This window comes from Dipteris shenzhenensis, chromosome 13 (genome assembly GCF_047967505.1).
Source record: "Dipteris shenzhenensis isolate YYH24624 ecotype China chromosome 13, Dip_SZ_1.0, whole genome shotgun sequence".
Lineage (NCBI taxonomy): Eukaryota > Viridiplantae > Streptophyta > Polypodiopsida > Gleicheniales > Dipteridaceae > Dipteris > Dipteris shenzhenensis.
Genome location: NC_141608.1, coordinates 56,221,169 through 56,244,895, shown reverse-complemented (window position 1 = coordinate 56,244,895; position 23,727 = coordinate 56,221,169). Strand labels below are relative to the sequence as shown.

The 23,727-nt window shown below is 46.0% G+C and overlaps 1 protein-coding gene across 2 annotated transcripts in view; it reads right to left on the bottom strand.

Moving 5' to 3' along the window:
- Positions 1–23,727, bottom strand: part of HCF136 (photosystem II stability/assembly factor, chloroplast (HCF136)) — a 40,942-nt gene that overhangs the window by 3,969 nt on the left and 13,246 nt on the right. For both annotated transcript variants that reach the window (XM_087384151.1, XM_087384150.1), the window contains exons 5-6: positions 3,151–3,273; positions 2,743–2,817 (exon numbers count right to left, since the gene is read on the bottom strand). In XM_087384151.1, coding sequence (XP_087240277.1) covers positions 2,743–2,817; positions 3,151–3,273 — 198 coding nt within the window. The remainder of the gene's footprint in view (positions 1–2,742; positions 2,818–3,150; positions 3,274–23,727) is intronic.

The following is a 23,727-nucleotide window of genomic DNA, read 5'->3' as shown; positions in this document are numbered from 1 at the left end:
AGGTGAAGGGGAAAAACCAATGCTGACTGGCACCCAACAGGAGACAATAGGAACAAGACGTGCTGAGGGTCTTGGTCACGCTGAAGAAGAGGGTCCACGACGAGAGGCTGTGGCAAAAGGTCTTGGGCGAGAGGTGAAAGGTCAAGTAGCGTGAGAAGAAGTGGTAGGACGTTAAGTAGGTGCCGCCGAGGTGGTGCGATAAGGCGATGCACCCGTAGACCTTTTGGGTCTTTTCTTTTTGCTTGGACAATCCCTGGCAAAGTGCCCATGAGTCTTGCAAATCCTACACCGGTCCTGTCTCCTAGCGATCTTGACTCTCTGCCTGAAGAATGAGTAATCTGGACGCTGAAGCATGATGTGGTCATCCGTGATGTTAGGGTCAGAGACAATGACCCTAACACGCGGCACCCCATCCGATCTAACTGCCTCTGCTACTGAAGAAGGCATGCGAGGGAGAGGGGATCTCAATGACCAACCCAAAAGCGGCTCCAATGGATGATAAGAGTCAATGGTAAACCTGAGGGAAGCCGAAAAATCTGATGTAGTGTGAATTGACCCAGCTATCCTCCTCCACACGATCAAATCCCAACGTGAAGGGCATTTCTCCTAGAGCTCAGTGCCAAGGGACTAGCCTTGAGCACTGTACCTGTTGCGTCTAGAGAATCAAAAACCACCTGGAAGAAGCCTCGACCAAGCACACGAACATCTGTGAGGTGCTGTGCAAGGTCTCCAGGTAAAGCTGCGAGCATCGAGTCCCTGGCCTGTAACTGAGACCCGTGGATGCGAGCAAAGAGTCTCATGCTCTGTGTCTTTTTTGAGTTGCTGGACCTCGTCTTTTGAAAATCTAATTGTTTTCACGGCCGGTGGAAGCGGACGAGGATTGGCTAAAGGATGGTCCATCGCCAATCGTGGTGGGAAAGCCGACTCGAACACAATGACACTCCTTCCACTCTAGAAAATGCTGTCAGAAAGGAGACAGAAGGAGGCGGAGGCAGACGCAGGCGGGAGAGGGGGCTGAGAGGGGCAGGGGAGGGGGAGGGGGAGGGGGAGGGGGAAGGGGAGGGGGAGGGAGGGGGGAAGGGAGGGCAGCTAGAGCGGGAAGGAGCAGCAACGAAAGGAAAAGTTTTTCTGGAAGTCTCTTTATCAATGAGTATCTCACATAAAAGCAGATAGAGTGGCGGGATCCAAGACTGAAGCACACCTCCCCTCACTAAATAGGGTATGCAGCTAGACCATCAATGGTTTACATGTGCCTTCTGGAATGGAAATGGGAGTCTATGGTCCGCATCAGGAAACTTTGATAAAACTTTCATCAGGAAACATCTCGTAGTATAGAAAGAGACACACTAGAGCCTAGAAAAAGGCCTTCCCATGTTTACTTAAATACACACATAAATGTATGTATAGAAGAGTAACATACACACATGGGGATGTACATGGATCACGCAGAGTTACACTTCTAGTCCGCTCACCCCTACAGCCTTTGTCATCATAGTAGGCGGAGGTGAGCATCACTGATACATTTGCATTGCCTCAAAAAGCCATTAACATACATTTATGCATACTACTTCCTGGAGAGACATCCAACAAAGCCAAGGCTTCAATCAGGAGAAGATAAATATTACCATTTATTTTATTAAATGAAGGCACCAAGAGACAGACCTAGCATGGGGAGATCTTGCTGCTTAGAGATTTCAATGTCGGACAAAGATCCTTGGATAGATTTTGGACATGTGCAATACAAAGAGATGACAATACAATGGTTGGGTACACTTGCTGTCCACATGGAGGTGGCCAAAGTGTGGCGAACTATGTCATGTGGTCTCCTATTTTTACCTCAAAGGTCTTTTGGTCATGTAGTCTCTTATTTTCCCCTCTTGATTCATCCCCTCATGCAAGGAGCTCACCACATCCATCCTTTAAAATGACTGTGCCCGAACCCATCCAGATCACTCTCTCCACATCCTACATTATGACTTCAATCTCTTACTAGACCTCATGGCAATAGCTATCCTTCCACACTCCTAGATCACCAGTCACCCACCCAAGAGATCTATTCCCAAGAAGGGTTAGCATATATATACCTAGATGAATCTAGGAACATGCCCTAACTCATCCTCTAAAACACAACACATAGTGCAGTTCAATCTTATGATAGCCACTCATATGGTTGAAAACCATAAATTCCATTGGGCATAGCAGGGACTACCTACTATGACATCTCCACCGAAGTCATCAGCACCCAACGGTGAGTACGCTAAAGATGTGAAGTGCTTAGGCGACGTTGGCAATGCAAGACAAAAGAAGGGCAACAAGCAAGAGACTACCAAGAGAATCCAGACTTAAATTTAGAATTCAATTTTGGAACAATATTTTTACATGACTTGGTTGGCTGTCTACATCTTCAGATCTGTGCAAGGTTCAATTCATGCTTATGTGCACACACTGAGTAGTATCTTGAAGAGTGTCATCTCATAGGTTAACCATCTTCCAATACAAGGATCAGGGCTTGGCATATCAAATAAGTCCTTTCTTTATTTGCTCTAACGAACTCCACTCAATCCACAATTCCAATTTGCATCAACACATTAGTACTTGTGATTCACATTGGTACTAGTGATTCTAATCACCCTTGTCAAACAATCTTGCTGCTCACCTTGGATCAAAACCTATTACCCGTGCATAATATTACAATTAGAAATGCAACAAATGAAAATTGTTTCAAACAAACCAATTTCTCACCTTAGATCGAAAACCAACATCCAATATTCCAAACCCTCTACTTGATATCTGTGCTTCCTCGAAATCTTCGGTCACCTAGGAGATACAAATACAAAAGATTAAGCTGAAGAGAGCTTCATCAGCCTTTTATGGAACAGCATGCCATAAATTCTGGTTGAATATATGCATTGGTATCAATTCAATCACTACAAAAGTCCAAGCAAACTTAGAATGTGATGTCCCTTGCTATCAAGAGTGCAGCATGCACACTTCTCACATAATCAATTTTAAAAAGTGAGTTCTTTTTTTTTTGTGACAATCAAAGCATTAATGAAGCCAAAAGGCCCTCATAAATAAGGGAAATTAATGCTCTTATCGATAGTTTCTATATCGTTAGTGAAAGCTTGAATCTGCGCATAGGTAGCATACCCCAATGCCCTTGCTAAGATAGAGTCCTCCTCCACGAACAACAAGCCACAAACCTCCATCAGCGCGCCAACCCATGTTTTGGATTCTTCGAGCACTTGCACGGTTATGTGGTTGCCAATACGGCTACAAAACAGTGAAGATTGTCATTTTGCTAAAACGAAAATCTCTCTCTCTCTCTCTCTGTCTCTCTCTCTCTCTCTCTCTCTCTCTCTCACACACACACAAACAAACACGTTTATATGTATTATAAAGATAAATATCTAAATACACACAACCATCTCTCTCTCTCTCTCTCGTCTTATCACACGCCTACAGACACTGGGATTTGATCAGGAGATCATCTGGGCAGTCATGGCACTGTATGAGAGAGTCTCAGGCCGAGTTTGTACAGGCGCAGGTTGGACAGATGAGATCCTGAGTACCATAGGGGTCAAACAGGGTTGTCCCTTATCACCAACCCTGTTTGGCCTCTACATCAATGAGCTTGAGACTTTCATGGGGACAGTCGGAGGGACCAATTGCTCACTTGCCAGGATCATCATCAGGATTCTTCTTTATGTAGATGACGTGGCACTCTTGTCGTCCACACCCGAGGGGCTCCAGCGACACCTGGATGCACTGCAGGCTTTTTGTTTATCCCATGATTTGGAGGTCAACCTTGGCAAGACCAAGGTCATGATCTTTAACACCTCTCGAGCAAACATGCAATGGAAGCAGTTTACTTTTACTTTGGGTGGGTCACCAGTTGAGATCGTATCCTCATACACTTACTTGGGGGTCATCTTCTCCGCACTGATCTTCACAATGAGACCAACGATGCAGACTAGACTGAGCAGGGGATACGCCTCACTGGCTCGGCTAGAGAGACAGTGCTTTCACTCCCACTTCCAGAACCCTCGAATCAAGGCTCTTCTCTTCGACTTCTTGGTCCGACCAGCCGGTATGTATGGCAGCCCTTGTTGGGGGCCTGACATGTCAGAGATAGAGTGGACACGCGTGGAGCGCTTGCAGATCCTCATGCTCTCACGAATGATCCAAGGGAAACCGTCTGTACCACATCACATCATTCAGGCCGAGTTTGGTGCTTCTCCACTCTAGCTAGATGCAGCCTTTCAGACCATCACATATCTACACCGGGTTAGATCATATGGGGACAACACATCAGGGAGACAGAAGTTGCCATGGTTGGCTCTCGATTCCTCCATGAGGTTGGCAGCAGAGGGAGACGAGCAATGCTGGTATGCAAGAACTCACAGATGGTTTGTGAGACTAGGGTTCCACATCAATAGGATACCTCCTTTTCAGTACAGTTTAGATGCCCCTCTGGTACTCCCACCCACCATCTCGATTAGGCCACATACCAACCAGGTCATTCGAGAGGATCTCTTGCAGCTACACACCTTTATGACCTAGTTGGAGCCGAGGGAGCTTCCAATGAAGCTGAGTTTCTACAGAGATTACTGTCTTCGCATTTCGGAGGAGGATAAATCACACCATCGGGGTACACAGAGCTTCATATGCCTCACTCACTACAGATCTCCATCGGACAGTTTCAAAGATCATCACACCGCCTCTGCATAGAGAGCGGCAGAGCAGATGGGATTCCTAGGGAGCATGGCTTATGCATATTGTGCGACTATCACGAGGTTGAGTCAGAGAAGCATTTTATTTTGAGGTGCCCAGTGTACTACGAGATCCGAGGTCGCTACCACTGCCTCTTCAGAGACGGCTCCGGGCTCCTTTCCAGATTCCTCGCCTACCCATATCAAAGATGCCTCGTGGCCTTCATTCACGAGGAGTCCGACATAGAGAGTACTTACTCAGGCGACGGGGCTTGGCCACATCATCAGACACCTCTCAGAGCAGGATCACAGAGTTCTTCCCATCGAGTGACATTGATCGTCCAGTCTCTAGCCGCAGACGTGACATAGACCCCGACCCGACGATCGTAGCATGACACGCGAGACATCGAGGGGACACACAGATCACTCTGGGGGACCTCCCATTATTGTTTAGACCCGGGATACGTCCCACGAGAGTCACGGTGGCTCTGGTCTTGCGTCGAGCCTCGTCCAGGAGACCGAGATGCACGGCACCCCTTGACAAGCACCAACGTCCCATCACCGGCTATGCACCAGCCAGGGCGACATGACATACGGAGGATTCCGCTCAGCTCCAGTTCTTTTCTTTTCATCGTTACATCCAGATGTATTTGATTATGTATGATCAGACTTAGGATTCAGCACGGGTGATGATGCTCGTTTCAGTAGCTCCACCCTTACTATGATTTGTATCAGGTTTTCTTTTAGTCTCATAGACCCATCGGTCTTCCGAAGACTCTAATAAAATTTATTCTTTCTTTTCTTTCTCTCTCTCTCTCTCTCTCCATCTACCACTCCCTCCTTGCACACTCTTCACTACTGGTGATATCAAACATGCTACCCTCAAGCTACATAATGGCCAAGCCAAAAATCATGAAGGACTTTTAAGCAGTAATGGCGCATGTATACTAGCCCCGATCTTAGCAAATATGTTCAATGAAGCTGTTAGCACCAGGTTTTTCCGCACCTGGACCTCAACACTATTAATCCCATTCACAAGGCAAGGGTTCCCATGAATCCGGAAAACTATAGGACCATCATGATTGGACATCTCATGTCCGAGCTCTATGCAATAGCACTTGAAACTCATGTTACCAGAGAAGCAGAGTGTGCAAGACACAGCGGGGCACGCAAGCTTAAGAGCAAATCATAGTACACTGAACCACATCTTTACATTGAGGGCTGTCATTGAGGAGGCCTAGAAACTATTGTTGCTTTGAGGATTTCCGCAAAGCCTTGATACTATTCCACGAGCCGTACTTTTCAAATGCCTACTTGATCTTGGGTACAGTCATGACATTATTTGGGCAGGCCGAGCACTATACAAGTAGAACCAGGACTTCGACGGGTGGACAGTGGAGATCATGAGCACGATCGGAGTTAAACAAGGTTGTCCATTATCACAAACCTTGTTTGGCCAGTACATCAACAAGCTCGAGCCCTTCAACACAACTCAAGGAGGTGAACGTTCTTCGTTAGCTACCCTCCTCCTCCTCAGCTGAGGCTCTCCAGGGACATTTGGATGCACTCCAACCTTTCTATGATACACATGATCTGAAGGTCAACTTGAGTAAAACCAAGGTTATGATCTTCAACACATCTTAAGCAGCCGCACACAGAGAGCATTTTATCTTCGACGGAGTCCAGGTAGAGATTGTTCCATCCTACGCATACCTGGGTGTCCTCTTTTTAGGTCTAATTTTTACAGTGCAATGAGCTATACACGCCTGTTTGAGTAGGGAACATGCCGCACTAGCCAAACTTGAGCGCCAATGCTTCCCCTCTTATTTTTCAGGATCCCAGAACAAAGTCTCTTCTTTTTTACTCATTGGCCTGCCCAACGGGGATGTATGTAGTCCCTTATGTGGGGGACCGACTTTATTAGAGATGGATTGGTCCTGTATAGAGAGACTTGTAGGATCAGATAGGAGAGAGAGAGAGTGCAGGTCGCAAAGAGTCGTAGTAGAACAGCCGTCACATCAAATTTAAGCTGATCAAAAACATACAAGTACAAAGTACTTGTACCTAGACCTAGGACTAAGTGTCCTAGGTGTCACATAGGACTAAGTATCCTATGTGGCCTAAAAGGCACCTACACTACAAGTGCCTACACTTATGCCTACAAGGCATATACCATGGCCTATAGGGCATCACTAGAACCACCGGAAGATGGCCTACAAACCCCCTTCCATGGGATGGGCTGAAGTACTCTCAAGACGTCTCAGAATACCTGGTAGTTTCTGGTCATGGTGGCACATGTTCATCCAAAAGGATATAGCCACCTATGAATGTACAAGGGATGTCAGATCATGTAACAAAGGGAACCAAGTGTAAAGCCTGTCGGAAGACTTCGAACTTGGGACGAGGAAGTGCCTTTGTAAACATATATGCTATGTTGTCCTCTGTGAGAAGATAGGACAACTCTATGTCTCCTGCTGACAACCGCTCCCGAACATAATGATAGTGAACTTCAATATGTTTGGTACGCGCATGAAACACTAGGTTTCGCGCAATGGCTAAAGCACTCTGGCTGTCAGTGTAGACAATAGTGGAGGATATCTGGCAAATATCAAGATCTGTAAGTAATTGTCGAAGCCAAACACACTCTACTGTAGCGGTGAAAGCTGCCCTGTACTCAGCCTCACAGCTAGACGTGGCAACTGTTGGTTGCTTCTTGCTGAGCCAAGAGATACATGAATTGCCAAGCAAAAAACAATTGCCAGTATGTGACACTCTCGTGTCTAAACATCCTGCCCAGTCACTATCCGTGTAAGCATGCATGGTAAGTGAACCCTAATCACCATAGAAGAGGGCTAAATCCTGAGTGCCTCTGAGATATCTGAAGACTCTCTTCACTGCCTGCCAATGCTGTGAACTGGGCATGTGCATGAATCTGCTGAGCTGAGATACTGCATACTCTGCAAGTCAGGTCTGGTGTGACATAAATAAATAAGGCATCTGACAGCCTGCTGATAAAGAGTAATATCACATGGTGGGCTCCCATCATGAGCTGAGACTTTGAAGCCAGGGTCCACTGGAGTAGAGATTGGCTTGCAATCCTCAAACTGAAAACGATCAAGGAGCTGTCCAATATACTTGGACTGAGACATCATGATACCCCCCTCAACATGAGCAAACTGAATGCCCACATAATAATGGAGCCATCCCATGTCTAACATGTCAAAAATCTGCTGCAAATCAGCCTTGAAAGCTGCAATTTGCTGAGTATCTGGGCCCATGATGAGCATATCATCCACATATCAAATCAGCACTAAAAAATCAGATCCACTTCCACGGACATAAAGAGTGGGTTCTGTGGGACTATTCTGAAAACCAAGGGATAGTAAGTGTGCATGAATTTTGGCATACCATGCCCTGGGTGCCTGCTTCAAACCATAAAGGGCTTTTCTAAGCCGGCATACCTTATTTTCAGAATTAACAACCTCAAAGCCAGGAGGTTGTGTGACATAGACTTCTTCCTGCAGATCCCCATGAAGAAAAGCGGTCTTGATGTCAAGTTGGTGCAATTGCCAATGATGATGGGCTGCAATGGCAATGACACATCGAATGGTAGTAATCTTGGATGTGGGAGCAAATGTCTCCTCAAAGTCAATGCCTTGTTGTTGGGCATACCCTTTTGCAACAAGACGGGCTTTGTATCGATCTATGCTGCCATCAGATTTCCTTTTTAATTTGTAGACCCAACGCATTCCAATGGCATGCTTGCCGGGAGGGAGATCTACTAATTGCCATGTGTCATTTTTGGCAATAGATTGTAACTCAGCTTTCATTGCATCCATCCACTCTTTGCTGTCAAAAGCATCTTTATGGCACAGAGGCTCTTCATTGCAAGCTGTAGCAAGGAGTGCAAACTCAAGAAAGTGACCATGCTGTCTATTCCCTGATCTTGTCCGGGCAGCAAAAGGCTGATCTTGTTTGTTGTCCCTCAATGTATCAAGAAGCTCTTTCTTCAATGACTGCATCATGAGTAGTGGGATCATTTTGTGCCGGAAGAGAAACCTGCAAATCAGTATGAGGTTGTGGCTGATTATTGCTTAGTGGAGGGCCTGCAGTAGGCTCATGTTGCTGCTCAAAATCATCTTCTGATGATGGCAAAGGTAACCAAGATTCAAAGGCATCAAACATGTCAACATCTGGCTTTGCTTTGCAGTCCACAAGAGGAGAAGCTGAATGTTCAGCAAAGATCACATCTCTACTGACAATAATCTTCCAAGTATTTGGTTGATATAACCGATACCCTCTACTCTCTTGGCTGTAACCAATAAATATGCATTTGATTGCCTTGTCATCAAGCTTATGTCTCAGCTGAGATGGTGCATAAACATATGCAAGAGACCCAAAAACTCTCATGTGTGAAAGTGAAGGCTTCCTGCCTTTCCGTGCTTCATAAGGTGTAATAGTCTTCAATGCCCGTGTAGGTGATCTATTCAGCACATAGTTAGCACACATTACTGCATCAAGCCAAAATTTATTGGGCAAAGACTTGGCCTTAAGCATGCATCTAGCCATCTCCATTGTGGACCTGTTTTTTCTTTAAGAAAAAGAATCCTGGTGAGGAGTGTAAGGAGTAGTGCATGAGTGAATAATGCCCCGTGAGGACAGAAATGCATCAAACTCCTTTGACATATACTCACCCCCCCTATCTGTGTTGAGGGTGACAAGCTTGCTTCCTGATTCATTCTCAACCATATTCAACCATCTCTGATAGCATAAGAAAACTTCAGATTTGGCCTTTAAAGGATATACCCAGCAATATCTTGTGAAATCATCAATGAGAGTCATGAAATACTTATACCCTCCAATGGCATGTGTCCTCATTGGGCCACAAACATCACTGTGTACTAGCTGCAATTTCCTTTGTGAGAGTTTTGGACAATTCTTTTGAAAAGGAAATCGATGCATCTTACCCAAAAGACAACCCTCACACACATGTTTGGAAACTGTGTGAGTCTGAGGTACATCATTTGCCATTTGCTGTGAATAAATGTAGCTTTGCAAGAGCTCTATAATTGAGATGGCCCATTCTCTCATGCCAAAGATGAGTTTCAGCAAGTTGTGAATCTGAAATAGCCAATGCTTCAATAGAAAGTGCAGCTGGATGATGATCAAGGTGATAAAGCCCTTTTTGCAAAGTGCCAGTGAGAACTATGGCATTGTCATCACGAAGATCATATACTAGGCATCTATAGCCATCAAAAATTACTATGAAACCTGAAGTAGCAATTGCTGAAATTGAAATCAAGTTGACTTCAATGCCAGGCACAAAAAGAACATTTGTCAGAGTGACAGGATGGCTGGAAATGGATGTGAGCTGCACATCTCCAACTCCTTTTACAGCATATGAAGCATTATTAGCACATGTAACAGTCCCCCCTCGAGGTGCATCAGCTAGAGAATGAAACAACTGTCTGCAAGATGTGACATGCTTGGAAGCACCACTATCAAAGTACCAGGACTAAGCATCATTAGCAATAAAGAGTGCATCAGCTTTGGAGGGATCAAATGAGCAATGGACAGCCCATGCCCAATCGTCCTGAAGAGCATGTGCATGTGAAGCATCTGCTGGCCCATGGGATTCAATAGCATGTGAGGCATTAACTGTCAATCCTGCTTTCTTTTTCTCTGAAGCAATGCGCTTCCTGCATTCTGAAATGTCATGTCCAGGCTTGCGACAATAGTTGCATCTTTTCTTCTTTGCCTTATCTGCTGTATTTTTTAGATGCATGGGAGGAATTGCAGCTGCTATGCGCAGATTTTGGCTTGCCCATAGGCTTGGAAGCCTTGCCTCTTCCTGTATGCTGTGAAGCAAATGCATGATCAGGAATAATGGCTTGTCTGTTAGCTCTACTTTGCTCTTCCTACAAAAGCAAAGTAACTAGCTGATCAAAAGAATAGTGGTCTAGATTACCCATGGCCACTGATCGAAGGGTTGTAGCAAACCCTTGGTAAGTATCTGGCAGTCCATTCAATGTGGTACTGACAAGCTGTGAATTTGGCACCACCTCATCAATGTTCGCAAGCTGTTCCATGAGGTCCTTGACCTTTGTCAAGTATGCATCCATTGACTCACCTTCATTCATATTGACTTCCTATAATTGCCTTCTCAAATATGCCACACGAGCTTCATTGCGAATCTGATAGAGAGAAGCCAATTTATCCCAAGCATCCTTTGCTGTCCTGCAAGACCGGATGTGTGGAATAATGATTCTCTTGCATGATAAAGCAATGCATGAATGTGCATTTGCATCTCTTGCATCCCATCTTGACTGTTCTTGAGTTCAAAGAGCAGCAGCAAGAGTGCTAGAGGAAGAGGCATCAGGAGGAGTACCCCCTGTAGAAGGACCAGCAGTAGAGGCAACCGCTGTAGCATTGGCTGGCCTTAGATCAGCCCCAGAAACAATATTCCACAAATGCTTTGCAACAAGAATATGTTTCATGAGATAAGACCACATCGGATAGTTGGTGCCATCCAACTTATCATCTTCACGAAGAACTCCAAATAAATCTTGATTGTTCCCAACCATAGCAAATGTGATACCCTAAAAAAGACCTGAAAACCCAAAAGCCTCAAGGCTATCACTGCAAAAAGCTGGCTGTCCCAGAAATGACAGCAAATATCTGCAAATTTCAGACCCAAATCAAAGGGCAAATGCAGATCTGACCCAAATGTGACTGTGGCAGGCAATGTTCATTGCAAAAAATAGCAAATCTGGCAAAAGCCCCAAATTTATTGAGGGCAAATGTTTAAAAACCCCAAATTTTGCTGAAATTTTTGCAAATGTGACCCAATGTATGCAAATCTGAATCAATGTCCTGCAAATGTGACTCAATGTATAGCCTCAAGGCTTGAAGCTACAAAAGTATGAGTTACTGTCCCAAACACCAATTGAAATTGAGCTCCCAACACACAAAAAAACCCCAAATTTTGTTGACCTGAAGGATGATGTGGCACAATCTGACAGTCCTGAACCAAGTCTCGAAACAAGTACAACGTACGGAACAGTACGGAAACCAATGTACGGCTGTACGGATGCCAGATGTACAACTGTACGAAACCTGTACGGTGACATACGGAACGGGTACGCTATACGGAAGCTGTACGATGTACGGTGCACAGCGTAGGTACAATGCACGGAATAGTACGAACGATACACGCACAGTACTGAACTCAGGTACGAAAGTATTGAAGCAGGTACGTTCCCACGCGCAGGTACGACGATGCATGTCTACTCACGTACGTTCCCTCGTAGGATCTGTACGTCCGCTCATGTACGCGCTGTACGACGCAGGTACTGTATGCAATACGGAACAGGTACCAGACCTTCCGTACAGTCGTACCAGACCTTCCGTACAGCTGTACGACTGTACGGAAGGGAATGCAATTAGATCTGAGATCTGTAAGAGGTTGCGGAAGCTGAACGCTTGGATCTGCAGCACAAAAAAATGGTGATTGATGGCCATGGGTGCTGAAGGAGACCTCGAAAAAGCTGCAGCAGGACCTAGAAGTAGTCGCCTCTGCTGGAAAGCAGCAATAAGGTAGATTATGGCGACAAAAATGGCTTTGGAAGCCTTAGACAGCAGTTGAAGATCCTGGAACAGGCTGGAGATGTGACGACCAGCAGAGCAACAGACTCCCAATGAGCAATGGAGGACCCGGGGGCTGAGGAGAGCTGGAAGACAAGAGCAATACCTGCTCTGATACCACTGTAGGATCAGATAGAAGAGAGAGAGAGTGCAGGTAGCAACGAGTCGTAGTAGAACAGCCGTCACGTCAAATTTTAGATGATCAAAAACATACAAGTACAAAGTACTTGTACCTAGACCTAGGACTAAGTGTCCTAGGTGTCACATAGGACTAGGTGTCCTATGTGGCCTAAAAGGCACCTACACTACAAGTGCCTACACTTATGCCTACAAGGCACATACCATGGCCTATAGGGCATCACTAGAACCACCAGAAGATGGCCTACAAGACATCAAGTTGTCTCCTCGCTTGCATGATCCACAATAAGCCATCGGTCCCACATTAGATCACACTTGCAAAGTTTGGGGTCACCCCTCTACAGCTTGATGCAATCTTCGGAGTGGTCACTTATCTCCATAGGGTCAAAGACTTTGGTACCACAACAGCTAGACAACACAGACTTTCATGGCTACCCCTAGCTTCACCTACGGCATTGGAGGTGGAGGGGATCAGAGGAGGTAGCATGCTCGGATACACGGTTGGTTTGCAGGGCTAGGGCTACATATGGACAGATTGCCACAGTTTCAGTATAGGTAGCATGCTCGGATACACGGTTGGTTTGCAGGGCTAGGGCTACATATGGACAGATTGCCACAGTTTCAGTATAGGCTTGAGGCTCCATCCATTCCACTTGCCTATCACGAGGTGAAACAAGTCATCAAAGAGGACCTATTACAGCTCTACACGTTCAACACTTTGTTAGCACCTATGGAGCTTTCAATGAAACTCACTTTCTACAAAGATCATTGCTTGAGGATCCTTGGACAGCACCACTATCTATTTGTGCCGGCTTTCACCCACTCAAAGACATCTAGATCAGCAAACGCTGGCTAATTTCCTTCTCAAAAGCCCAAAGACATAGAGATCAGCTCATACGGGCACAGAGGAGAGCACACGAGGGACAGGTCGAGCCAATCAGAGAACAATCATGGATTTTTTCTCTAGTGACCCGAGCCAAGGATAGAAGGGGATCAAGACGAAGAAGAGAGCTAGAGGACACGACTCGCATATCCTCTCTCTTTAACGTGGGGAGACAAACCCTTGGAGTTGCTAGAGATATCATAGCCAAAGAGTGTGTGTGAGATGTGTGGTATGATGTGTTGTACTAGGAGATCTAGTACTAGTTCATACGTGAGTCATGTGTGAGTGCCTCATGTGACTATGGGACTTATCCCGTATGCACTTGGTGCTAGTGTGTGAGTGTGTAGCCTATATAAGGCGTATATCTTATTTAGTGATGATGATGAATGAATGAAAGCCTTTCATGGTTTCTACATTTGTGTATCACTTCTTCACTCCCTAGCCTATCTCTCTCTCTCTCACTCACGCCATGTTTCTAACATGGTATCAGAGCAGGTTAGCCCTGCCCTAATCAGCCTTGCCACGTCATCATCTTCTCCTCCAGCCCTAACCCTAATCTGCCTATTATCTCCTATATTGCATTATCTATCCCTCTCTGAGATGGTCAATGATGTTTAGTTTTATGTGTTTTTGCAATGAGTCAATAAAGGTTCTCAGCCTTGAGTTGTCCCTCTAAACTGAATGTATTTGGGGTCAATAAGAGGTACTCTGCCCTAGGTTGTCCCCCAAAAATGAATGTATTGTCTTTTACTTTGGTAGGATGGTATTGACTACCCAGTTCAGAGTAAGGGGGGGTGGTGAGTGATGGTTTTCCCTTGCCAATAGCAAGCTGATTGAGTAGTCACTATCACACGGGAGGTATTGGAGAGTTGGACTTCCTCTTTGCAGTATTGCGCTGGAGGGGGGGATCGGTCTACTCCTTGCGTGTTGGGTCTCACACTCTTTGCTCTGAAAGGGGGTGTTGGAGATATCATAGCCAAAGAGTATGTGTGAGATGTGTGGTGTGATGTGTTGTACTAGGAGATCTAGGACTAGTTCATATGTGAGTCATGTGTGATTGCCACGTGTCACTATGGGACTTATCCCATATGCACTTGGTGCTAGTGTGTAGCCTATATAAAGCTTATATTCTTTTTTGTGCACTTTGTCCCATAGGCCCGCGAGGCCTCCCGTGAACACTAGTACATCTCTCTCTCTCTCTCTCTCTCTCTCTCTCTCTCTCTCTCCAGTTGGAAAGTGTTCTCCTTACAGCTCCCCACTTCCCCCCCCCCGAAGCTCCTACTCCCTCCCATCGAAGCTCCCCTCCTCCCCAAACGCTCCTCCTTGCCTCCCAGATCTTTTCGGCCTCGCAATTCCTCCCAACCTCATGGCTCCCCATCTAACAGTTCCCTGCCCCTAGCAACTCCCTTGCCTCCTTCTTCGTTATTCCCTGCCTCACAGCGCCTCCCTACCTCGCCGATACTTCGCCTCACAGCTCCTCCTTGCCTCAACACAAATCCATTTCAAGTCGCTATACTGTCGAGCATCTAAGAGCTATGTGTAAACCATTCTATGGGCTATCCATAGGTGCCACTTATTCCTTGGTATGTGCCTTGTAGGCCTAGTTACACTCAATTAGGACTGTTGGTACAGTTAGTTAATGTACCACCTAGTTCAGTTAGGACACTTAGTCCAGTTAGGGCATGGGCATTTAGCCCTAGGGTTTTGTCATATTGGCTCCCTCGTGAGCCTCCATTCATTGTAGCAGCATTTTCAATACAGCAGCTCGTTTTGGCTTTCTCCCACTCATTTCTGATCTTCCATTGCTTGCCATAGCCAACAATGGTATCAGAGCAGGTCAAGGTTCCACCCCTCAGCCATTTCCAGCCACCCCGGTGCTATTGGAGGCCTGTTCTCTTGCATTTCGGCTCATTTGCCTGCTGGCCGGATCATTTCCCAGTGCCTTCCACACGTATGAACATTGAGGGTTACTGCAGGCATTTCCATCATGGTAAAACACTTTTTTGGAGCAGCTGCTACACAGAAGACTGTTTTTCAGTGCATTAAATGCCCTGCTGCTGCTGTACGGGAAGCCGTCATCCACACGTGTGGCTGTACGGCTTATTTCACGACTGTACGGACTATTTGGAGCTTGTTGCTCTCATCCAAGAACCTCTTGTGCAGCTCTCTTGCTCTCATTTGCTAGTTTTTCACGAGCTTTCTACCTCCGGTTGCTGCTGCATTCATTTCTCCTCCTTGTGGGAGCACAAACTCTCGCTGTAATTCCATTTTGCCAGCCTCCTTTTGGCATGCTTCATTGCCATCTATTGTCCCTTTCACCTCTCCTACAAGGCTGATCACTTGTGCTTGCATTTGGAGCTCTTTCTTTGCTGCATTTTTGGGTCTACATCATTTGCAGGTACCCCTTGTGACAACTACGCATTTGCAGTGAAAAGCTTTGAAGCTTGTGCAGAAATTTTCTTTTGGTTTTAGGGGAGTGCCCTTCTCTCATTTGCTTTGTCAGATAGGTGCCTTTGCCTTGCATTTTTGGCACTATGGCTAGCAGCAAAGATTATCTTTTTGGGATGCTTGGGGCTGATGACAAGCTTGATGGCACCAATTACCCCATGTGGCCATACATGCTGGGGCATCTTCTGGTTGCCAAGAATCTATAGCACATTGTTTTAGGTTCTGAGGCCAGACATGCACGTAATGCAGCTGCTAGTGCTCCACCTTCTGCCTCTGGTACTACTTCAGTGATGGGTCTAATGCTTCTTCTAGAGCAGCTGCATCTACTACTACAAGTACTTTGCCTCCTACACAGGAGCAGATTCAAAAGGATGGTTGTGATACCAAAGCACATGCCTTAACTTGCTCTTTCAGTTCCCTCATATCCGGTCTTGCAAGACAACTAAGCAAGCATGGGATCAACTTGCATCCTTATATCAGGTGCGAAATGAGGCAAGGGTTGCTTATCTCCGCAAGTACTTAAAGGACTTGAAGCTTGAAGAGGGTGGTAACATGGATGCCTATCATACTAATGTGAAGGATTTGAAAGAGCAATTGGCCAATATTATTTCTAATACCCTTGATGGGTTGTTTGATTCTTATCAGGGCTTTGCTACTACATTAAGGTTGGTTGCAGGTGGCAAGGCCAACCATTTCTCTTTTGACCAACTGGGGGCTCTTCTCCTTCGGGAGGAGCAAAGTCATGCAAATCGCAATGCTTCTATGGCTAGTGATTAAGCTTTTGCTACCCAGCATAAACACAAAGACAAAGGAAAGGTTTCAGCTGGTAAACCCCCTCATTCACATGCTGCTCATTCTCGTGGTCCCTCTTCTACGAGGGATAACAAAAAGAAGAAGAGATGTAACTATTGCAGGAAACCTGGGCATGATATCTCTGACTGCACGAAGAGAATTGCATCTAAAAAGAAGGAAGAGTCTAGTCTAGTAGTATCTGGTTCTCCTAGTGCAAAAGATCGACAAGAGTTAGCTAATTTTGCACAAGACCAGCATTGGGCTTTCTTGGTTACATGTCAGTATAATCCTGACGTTCATCTGCATGGCACTTTCAAATATTCATGATGCCTAGTTCTTTAATAGGGGTGCTAGCAAGCACATCACTTCTTGCAGAAAGTTATTCAGCTCTCTAGAGCAAACATCTAAGGGGCGGAGTGTTACATGTGCCAATAATGCATCATATACCATGACAAGTAGTGGGCAAGTTGCTCTTACTTCTGTTTCTAGTGGTCTTGTCACGGGAACATGAATATATGAACCGTGACTAACTTTGGCTTAGGGGACTAGCCCAGAGGAAGCGACACTTTCCAGAAGTTCCTAGGTGCACACACTAGGCCTACAAACCAATGTTTCATTGGTTAGAAGGGTTAGAACTTTATTGTGGGGGCAAACCAATGTTCCATTGGTTTTGTGGGGTTAGAGCATTAATGAGGGGGCCACATGGCAGCCCCTCATGCACACCTACCCTCTTCCTCCCTTCCAAGGCAAAGGGTACAGGGATTTTTTGACGGTTTTTCTCTCACACTTTCTCCTGCATCCCGAGGTCCTTTCTCTCTCTCTCTCTCTCTCTCTCTCTCTCTCTCTCTCTCTCTCTCTCTCCAAGGCTTCCGTACAGCGGTACGGAAGCATTAATCACTGTTGGGCGGGCTGTTGCACGGAATCCAAGGCGGACTGTACGGAATCCTTTTTGCTGACTGTACGAAAGAGGCACGCATCGCTAGGCTGCTTGTACATACGACTGCACGCCTCTTGAGGTAGATTGGCACTGATTTCGAGGCTGATGTACGGCTGCTTTTTGCTCTTTGTTCGAGGTGCACGCTTCCCTAGGCGAACCTTGCAGGCTGCGTTAATCTCTTCCTCCTCCTACCCGTAATCCTTCTGCTCTCTCTCTCTCTGAGTCCAGCCTGTTTTCTCTCTTCCTTCCCCTCTACAAGCTGCCATTTCCTCCTGCTACCTCTTGCTTGCTGGGTCTGCTACCCGTGGAGGTGTTCGGGACTGGACTGGAGCTCCTTGGAGCAGATCTAGGGCTGGATAGAAGTCGTTTGAAGCTGGTTTGAGTTCTCTTGTTGCTATCCCTTTCATGTTGATTGCATTTGGTCATTTTGGAAGCTTGTTGTTGCTCCATTTGATGTTGGAAGCCCCTCTTGGCCATTCAGGCAGGGAATAGGCACCTAGTCACACAGGGTGTAACCAGATTGGAGTCAAAGGGGTAGTGTCTTCATGTATTGAGGTCACTTGTTCAGTCTAAGATCTGTGTTGTTGCTTGGTCACCCTAAGAGACGGTCAGTGGGTTGTGAGTTTCCCAGAACTATTGAGCAAGTTGGATGCTTTGTGGAATGTTTGGACACTCTTACAGTTGGTCATGGACAATGGTGAATGCCTTAGCCTTGCCTTGGCACTTGGGTACTAGCGTGTGCACTAGGATGGAATGCAGGGTATAGCCAAAGTTTGGCTTGGACAGTGGATTGCCAGTGGGGCAGAGCACAAGGGTGAGCCCTTGTATGTACAAATTTCATTCCTAAAGAAATAAATAAATACAGGAAGAGGCGCCAAGTGTTTGGGGCCAGTGTGGTGTCTTGTACTTGGTTTCATTGAGCAGGGGCACTCTATCCTCCATCCAGTTATTTCTCAAAATGTTTCTAAGTGGTATTGTTTAAAGTTAAGTGGCTGGAAATGATGCAATGTGGCTGTGAATAATGAATATGCAATGATAGTTACATTCTACTGCCCTTTAGGAAACTGAAGGCCGGTTACAGTCTTGTCAGTCTAGAGAATGTGCTAGTTGTTCCAGGCATTCGCAAGAACCTCATTTCTATTTCAGCCATAGCTACATGTGGCTATCAAGTTCTTTTATATGGTGTTCGGTGTGCAGTGTATGATGCTACACATGCCTTTACCCTGGTCTTGATTGGCACACTGACTAGAGGACTCTATAGACTTGATGCTTATGATAGATGTTTGGATGATGATGCACTTGCAGATGCACATGCCTTTGCTCTTGATTTTTCTACCATGGCAAGTACTAATTTGGGGCATGAGAGGCTTGGACAAATCAACTTTGGGGCTTTGGTGAAGTTATATAAGGATGGTATGGTTGTTGATCTTCTCAAAAGGCATATGCCTTCAAAGCATATTTGTGAACCTTACTTGCTTGGCAAGATGCACCGTTCTGCCTTTCCCAAGGATGGGAGAGTTGGTGCCTCACGCTTGCTTTATCTGGTTCATAGTGATGTTTGTGGACCCACGCGGGTTGTAGCTCTTGGGGGATTCTATTTTTTTGTCACATTTATTGATGACAACACCAGGTACACTTGGATTTTCGCCTTGAGATCCAAATCTGAAGCTTCTTCTTGCTTCAAGCATTTTATTGCCTTGGCGGAGAATGAGAGTGGGCCGCACATTGCTCACCTTAATACAAATAGGGGGTTGAATATATGTCAAAGGAGTTTGTTGTTATTTTGGCTTCCGGTGGCATACATCATCAATGCACGGTGCCTTATACTCCTCCACAGAATCCCGTGGCTAAGCAGAACAATAGGTCAATGATGGAGATGGCCAGGTGCATGTTGAAAGGCAAACATTTGCCTAACAAGTTGTGGTTGGATGCTCTCATGTGTGCTAATTACATTTTGAACAGACGTCCCACAAAGGCATTGCAAACTATCACACCTTATGAGGCTTGGACAGGTCGTAAGCCTCGCATTTCTCACATGAGGACATTTAGATGCTTGGCATATGCCCATGTCCCTTATCACACATGCACCAAGTTTGATGCTAAAGCTGTCAAGTGCATTTATTGGATATAGCTCCGAGAGCAAGGGCTCGCATGGGCAAGCGTTTTGTCAGTCAGGATGTTGTGTTTGATAAATCTTCCACTATGCCTTTGCTGGACTATCAAAACAACCCGTTGTTGATGCCCCAGATATCTTTGACAGCTTGATACCTTTGTTTCCGTCAGATACTCATGATGATGTTCCATCTGAGGTTGTACCGCCTCTATCGATTGGTCATTTGCAGCCACATGTGCAGCCAGATATTCAGCATGATATTCAGCCTGCTATGCCTCCGATTGATCAGGACAATGTGCATAGGGCTATTGACTAAGCGAGAGCTGAAATCCAGGAGCCCAAAAAGGTCCCCCGTTGGCTCCTTGACACATTAAAAAACAGCAAACAAGATACTCCTCTGTCAGCCCATACTAGAGCAGCTGTCCGGAAAGAGCATGCTAGTTTTGTTGCTTATGCTTTAGTTGCTACGGCATGCAATGAAGAGCCATTATGCCATAAAGATGCCTTTCAGAATGATTGTTGGTTAAAGGCTATGCAAGCTGAATTGGATTCTATCCATCATAATAACACTTGGGAATTGTGTGATTTGCCTCCCGGCAAGAATGCCATTGGAACTAAGTGGGTTTATAAAATTACATGCAAAGCTGCTGGTTCAATGGACCGTTACAAAGCCCGTCTTGTTGCTAAGGACTATGCTCAACAGCAAGGCATTGACTTTGAGGAGCCTTTTGCTCCCACTTCCAGGATCACTACTATTCGCATTGTTGTTGCCTCTGCTGCCCACTTTCATTGGGAGGTACATCAGCTTGATATCAAAACAGCTTTCCTTCATGGGCATTTGTAGGAAGAGGTCTATGTTTCCCAACCTCTTGGCTTTAAGGTTAAAGGAACTGAAAGCAAGGTTTTCCGCTTAAAGAAAGCCCTCTATGGATTGAAGCAGGCACCTCGGGCTAGGAATTCCCGGATACATACTCACTTGCTCACCCTTGGCTTTCAGAATAGTCCCACAAAGGCTACACTTTACATCCACAAGAGTGGGACAAATTTGCTGATTTTAGTCCCTTGACCTAAGTTTGAAGCTTTTCGGCAAGCTTTGAACTTAGTACCTTTTGTGACTTGATCTGTTGTACTCGGTAGAGTCATAGGTTGCTATATCCCTACAAGACGAACATGTGCAACCATGACATTAGATATTCAAGTATCCTGAACCATGTCCAGGATACTTCAGCCCATACCATGGAGGGGGGTTTCTAGGCCATTCTATGGGCTATCCATAGGTGCCACTTATTCCTTGGTATGTGCCTTGTAGGCCTAGTTGCAGTCAGTTACGACTGTTGGTAACAGTTAGTTCATGTACCACCTAGCTCAATTAGGACACTTAGTCCAGTTAAGACATTTAGCCCTAGGGTTTTGTCATATTGGCTCCCTCTTGAGCCTTCATTCATTGTAGCAGCATTTTCAATACAGCAGCTCATTTTTTGCTTTCTCCCACTCATTTCTGAGCTTCCATTGCTTGCCATAGCCAACACTATGTGGAGTCACAACATCAAGTTGTGGTACTCAAGAGTCAAAAGCAAGGACTTCAAGAGAGGATACAGAGGACCTATGGGTTGGACTCTTAAAAGTAGTAGAGGATCAGAGTAGTGGGACCATTGGGGAAGGGATGGATATTGAGTCCCAATCGTGCATGCATGAGCTAACTCATTGGATGCTATGGAGATGTTATGGCCCTGGGAGGGATGCCCTTTGAGGGAGGTACAATGGAATCGAGAAGAGTGGAGCTAGCCATTAGGGTGGGATAGAGGGAGAGGATTGAGAAGATTTCATTCTTCGCTTACACCACCCACATCGGCAGGCATACATGCAGCCTCCCCTTGGATCACCTCATGGCCTAGAGATTGAGCAACCGGTGCCCAAGAGGTTAGTTTTGGTCAATGGATATTCTTTTGGTTTAGGAGCATATGATCTCAGCCTCGGACCTTGCTGGCGGAGCCGCCTCCTTTGAGGGAGAAGCCCAAAAATAAGGTCCCAAAAGGTGGGAGAGTGGGGCAATATACATCTCTATGGGCTAGGCCGCATCTCCATGGGCTAAGCCCTTGCTCGTAAGGTTTTCAACCAAGGTGAGCTCTTTGTGGGATAGACAATTTTGATACTAAGGATTGGGGATGCCAGGACTAGGATCCTCAACATTAACACACAAGCATGCCGCCAGTAGAGGGTACCCTTGGCAATAGCTTACCAAGAGCCGGCCAGACCTAGACTTCTCGATTGTTGGACGTGACTTCGGCAATCTCGAGTTTGCGTACCACAAGCTTGGGGGCCTGTCTTCTCCACTATGCCTCCTTCAAAGCGGGGCACACAGGAGCAGATATTCGCCATTAAAGGTCCTTACCCTTCGTGAGAAGCAGCATTTAGAAAGACGTAGAGAAGCTTCATGTAGTCCTTTGGCCAACACTAGCAGGATGGGCTCTTGAAACCATTGGATAGGTTTTACATCGGTGATAAGGCAATGCATAGGGGTGACTCCCGAAGTATACTAGCCTGCACAATGATGTCGGATCATTCTCTCATTGTGCTACATTTAGAACGACTAAAGCAAGGGCTCCCCCAAGAAGGGTGAGGGTTCTAGATGCTTAGTATTAGGAGGAGGAGGTTATAGCAAGCCGTGGTACCGACATGGAGGGTAGAGGACGCCCTCCAATAGGATCAATGAGCCAATTGGATGGTAGGTGCCATTTAGAGGAGCACCACAAAGCTTTAGTCCCACGCACTACGGCACAGATAGACCCTCAGAGAGAGAGAGAGAGAGAGAGAGAGAGAGAGACTCCACCTAAAGTAGGAGCCAACCTCTTATTGGTTAGTGGCTAGACTTGGGAGCTCGACTCGGCTTACAGTCGACAAAAGATTTGACAAGCCGAGTACTCCTATCACTCCTCTTGAGCATCTTAGGATGACTCAGCAATTCTTCCATACCATAGGCACTAGGTCCGGTAGCAATAACTAAGGCTATAGAACTTGAGAAATGAAGGACGACAACTCCACTAAGACTAAAGAGATCTTGGAGATGACTACCTCTTTCTACCACTACCTATTCTAAGGAAAGGAGGAAACTTTGGGCAGCTCAAGAGGAGGTTTGGGCAGCTCGAAAGGGCTAGGTCACATCGCCACCGGGGTCATCCCAAGCATGATGATAGGTGGAGGCCCCCTTCATGGATGAGAAGCTATTTGAGGCACTCAATGCCTTACCTATGTAGAAATGCCCGGCTGAGGCTGGATTGTTGCCATTGTTTCTGGGAGCAAAATCATGCTCCTTTGTAGTTGTTTTCCCAGTAGATATTTGATTCAATATTGTTTCTTTCGAGGAGGAAACTTTGGGCAGCTCGAGCGAAGTTTGGGCAAATCGAGAGGAGGTCTCGGCCACATCTCCATGATGGTCATCCCAAGTATCATGATAGGTGGCAGGGCCCCTTCATGGATGAGGAGTTGTTTGAGGCTCTCAAGGCCATGCGCATGTAGAGATGCCTTGGTGAGGCTAGATTATTCCCGTTGTTTCTGGGAGCAAATTTGTGCTACTTTGTAATTGGCTTTCCTACAAGACCTTTGATTCAAGGCTACTTCCTTTGACGCTTACATGTGGATCGCGAAGGAGGGGACCGTACACATTTATACCAATGGTGCCTGATCCCCCTATTGAAAACGGCAAGATCTTAACCAAAGTCTTGACATAGCACCTTTGCCTTCACCTCCCCAACATTATCCATGACATTCAAACAAGTTTTAGGTAGAAAGAAAACATTCAAGACAACGTCCTCAATCTTCTAGAGGCCGTTGCTTGGGCGCGAGCAAAATTTCAGCCTCTCGCAATCCTCTTGGACTTCAAGAAGGCATGCAAGACAAGGTGAATTGGACGTTCCTAGAAGCTACCATGCGCAAATTGGGGATCTCGAATAAGACAGTGAACACGATTTTTTCACTAAAAGCAAATAACTCTTTGCCTTCACCCCCCGACATTATCCATGACACTCAGACAAATTTTGTGTAGAAAGAAAACATCCAAGAC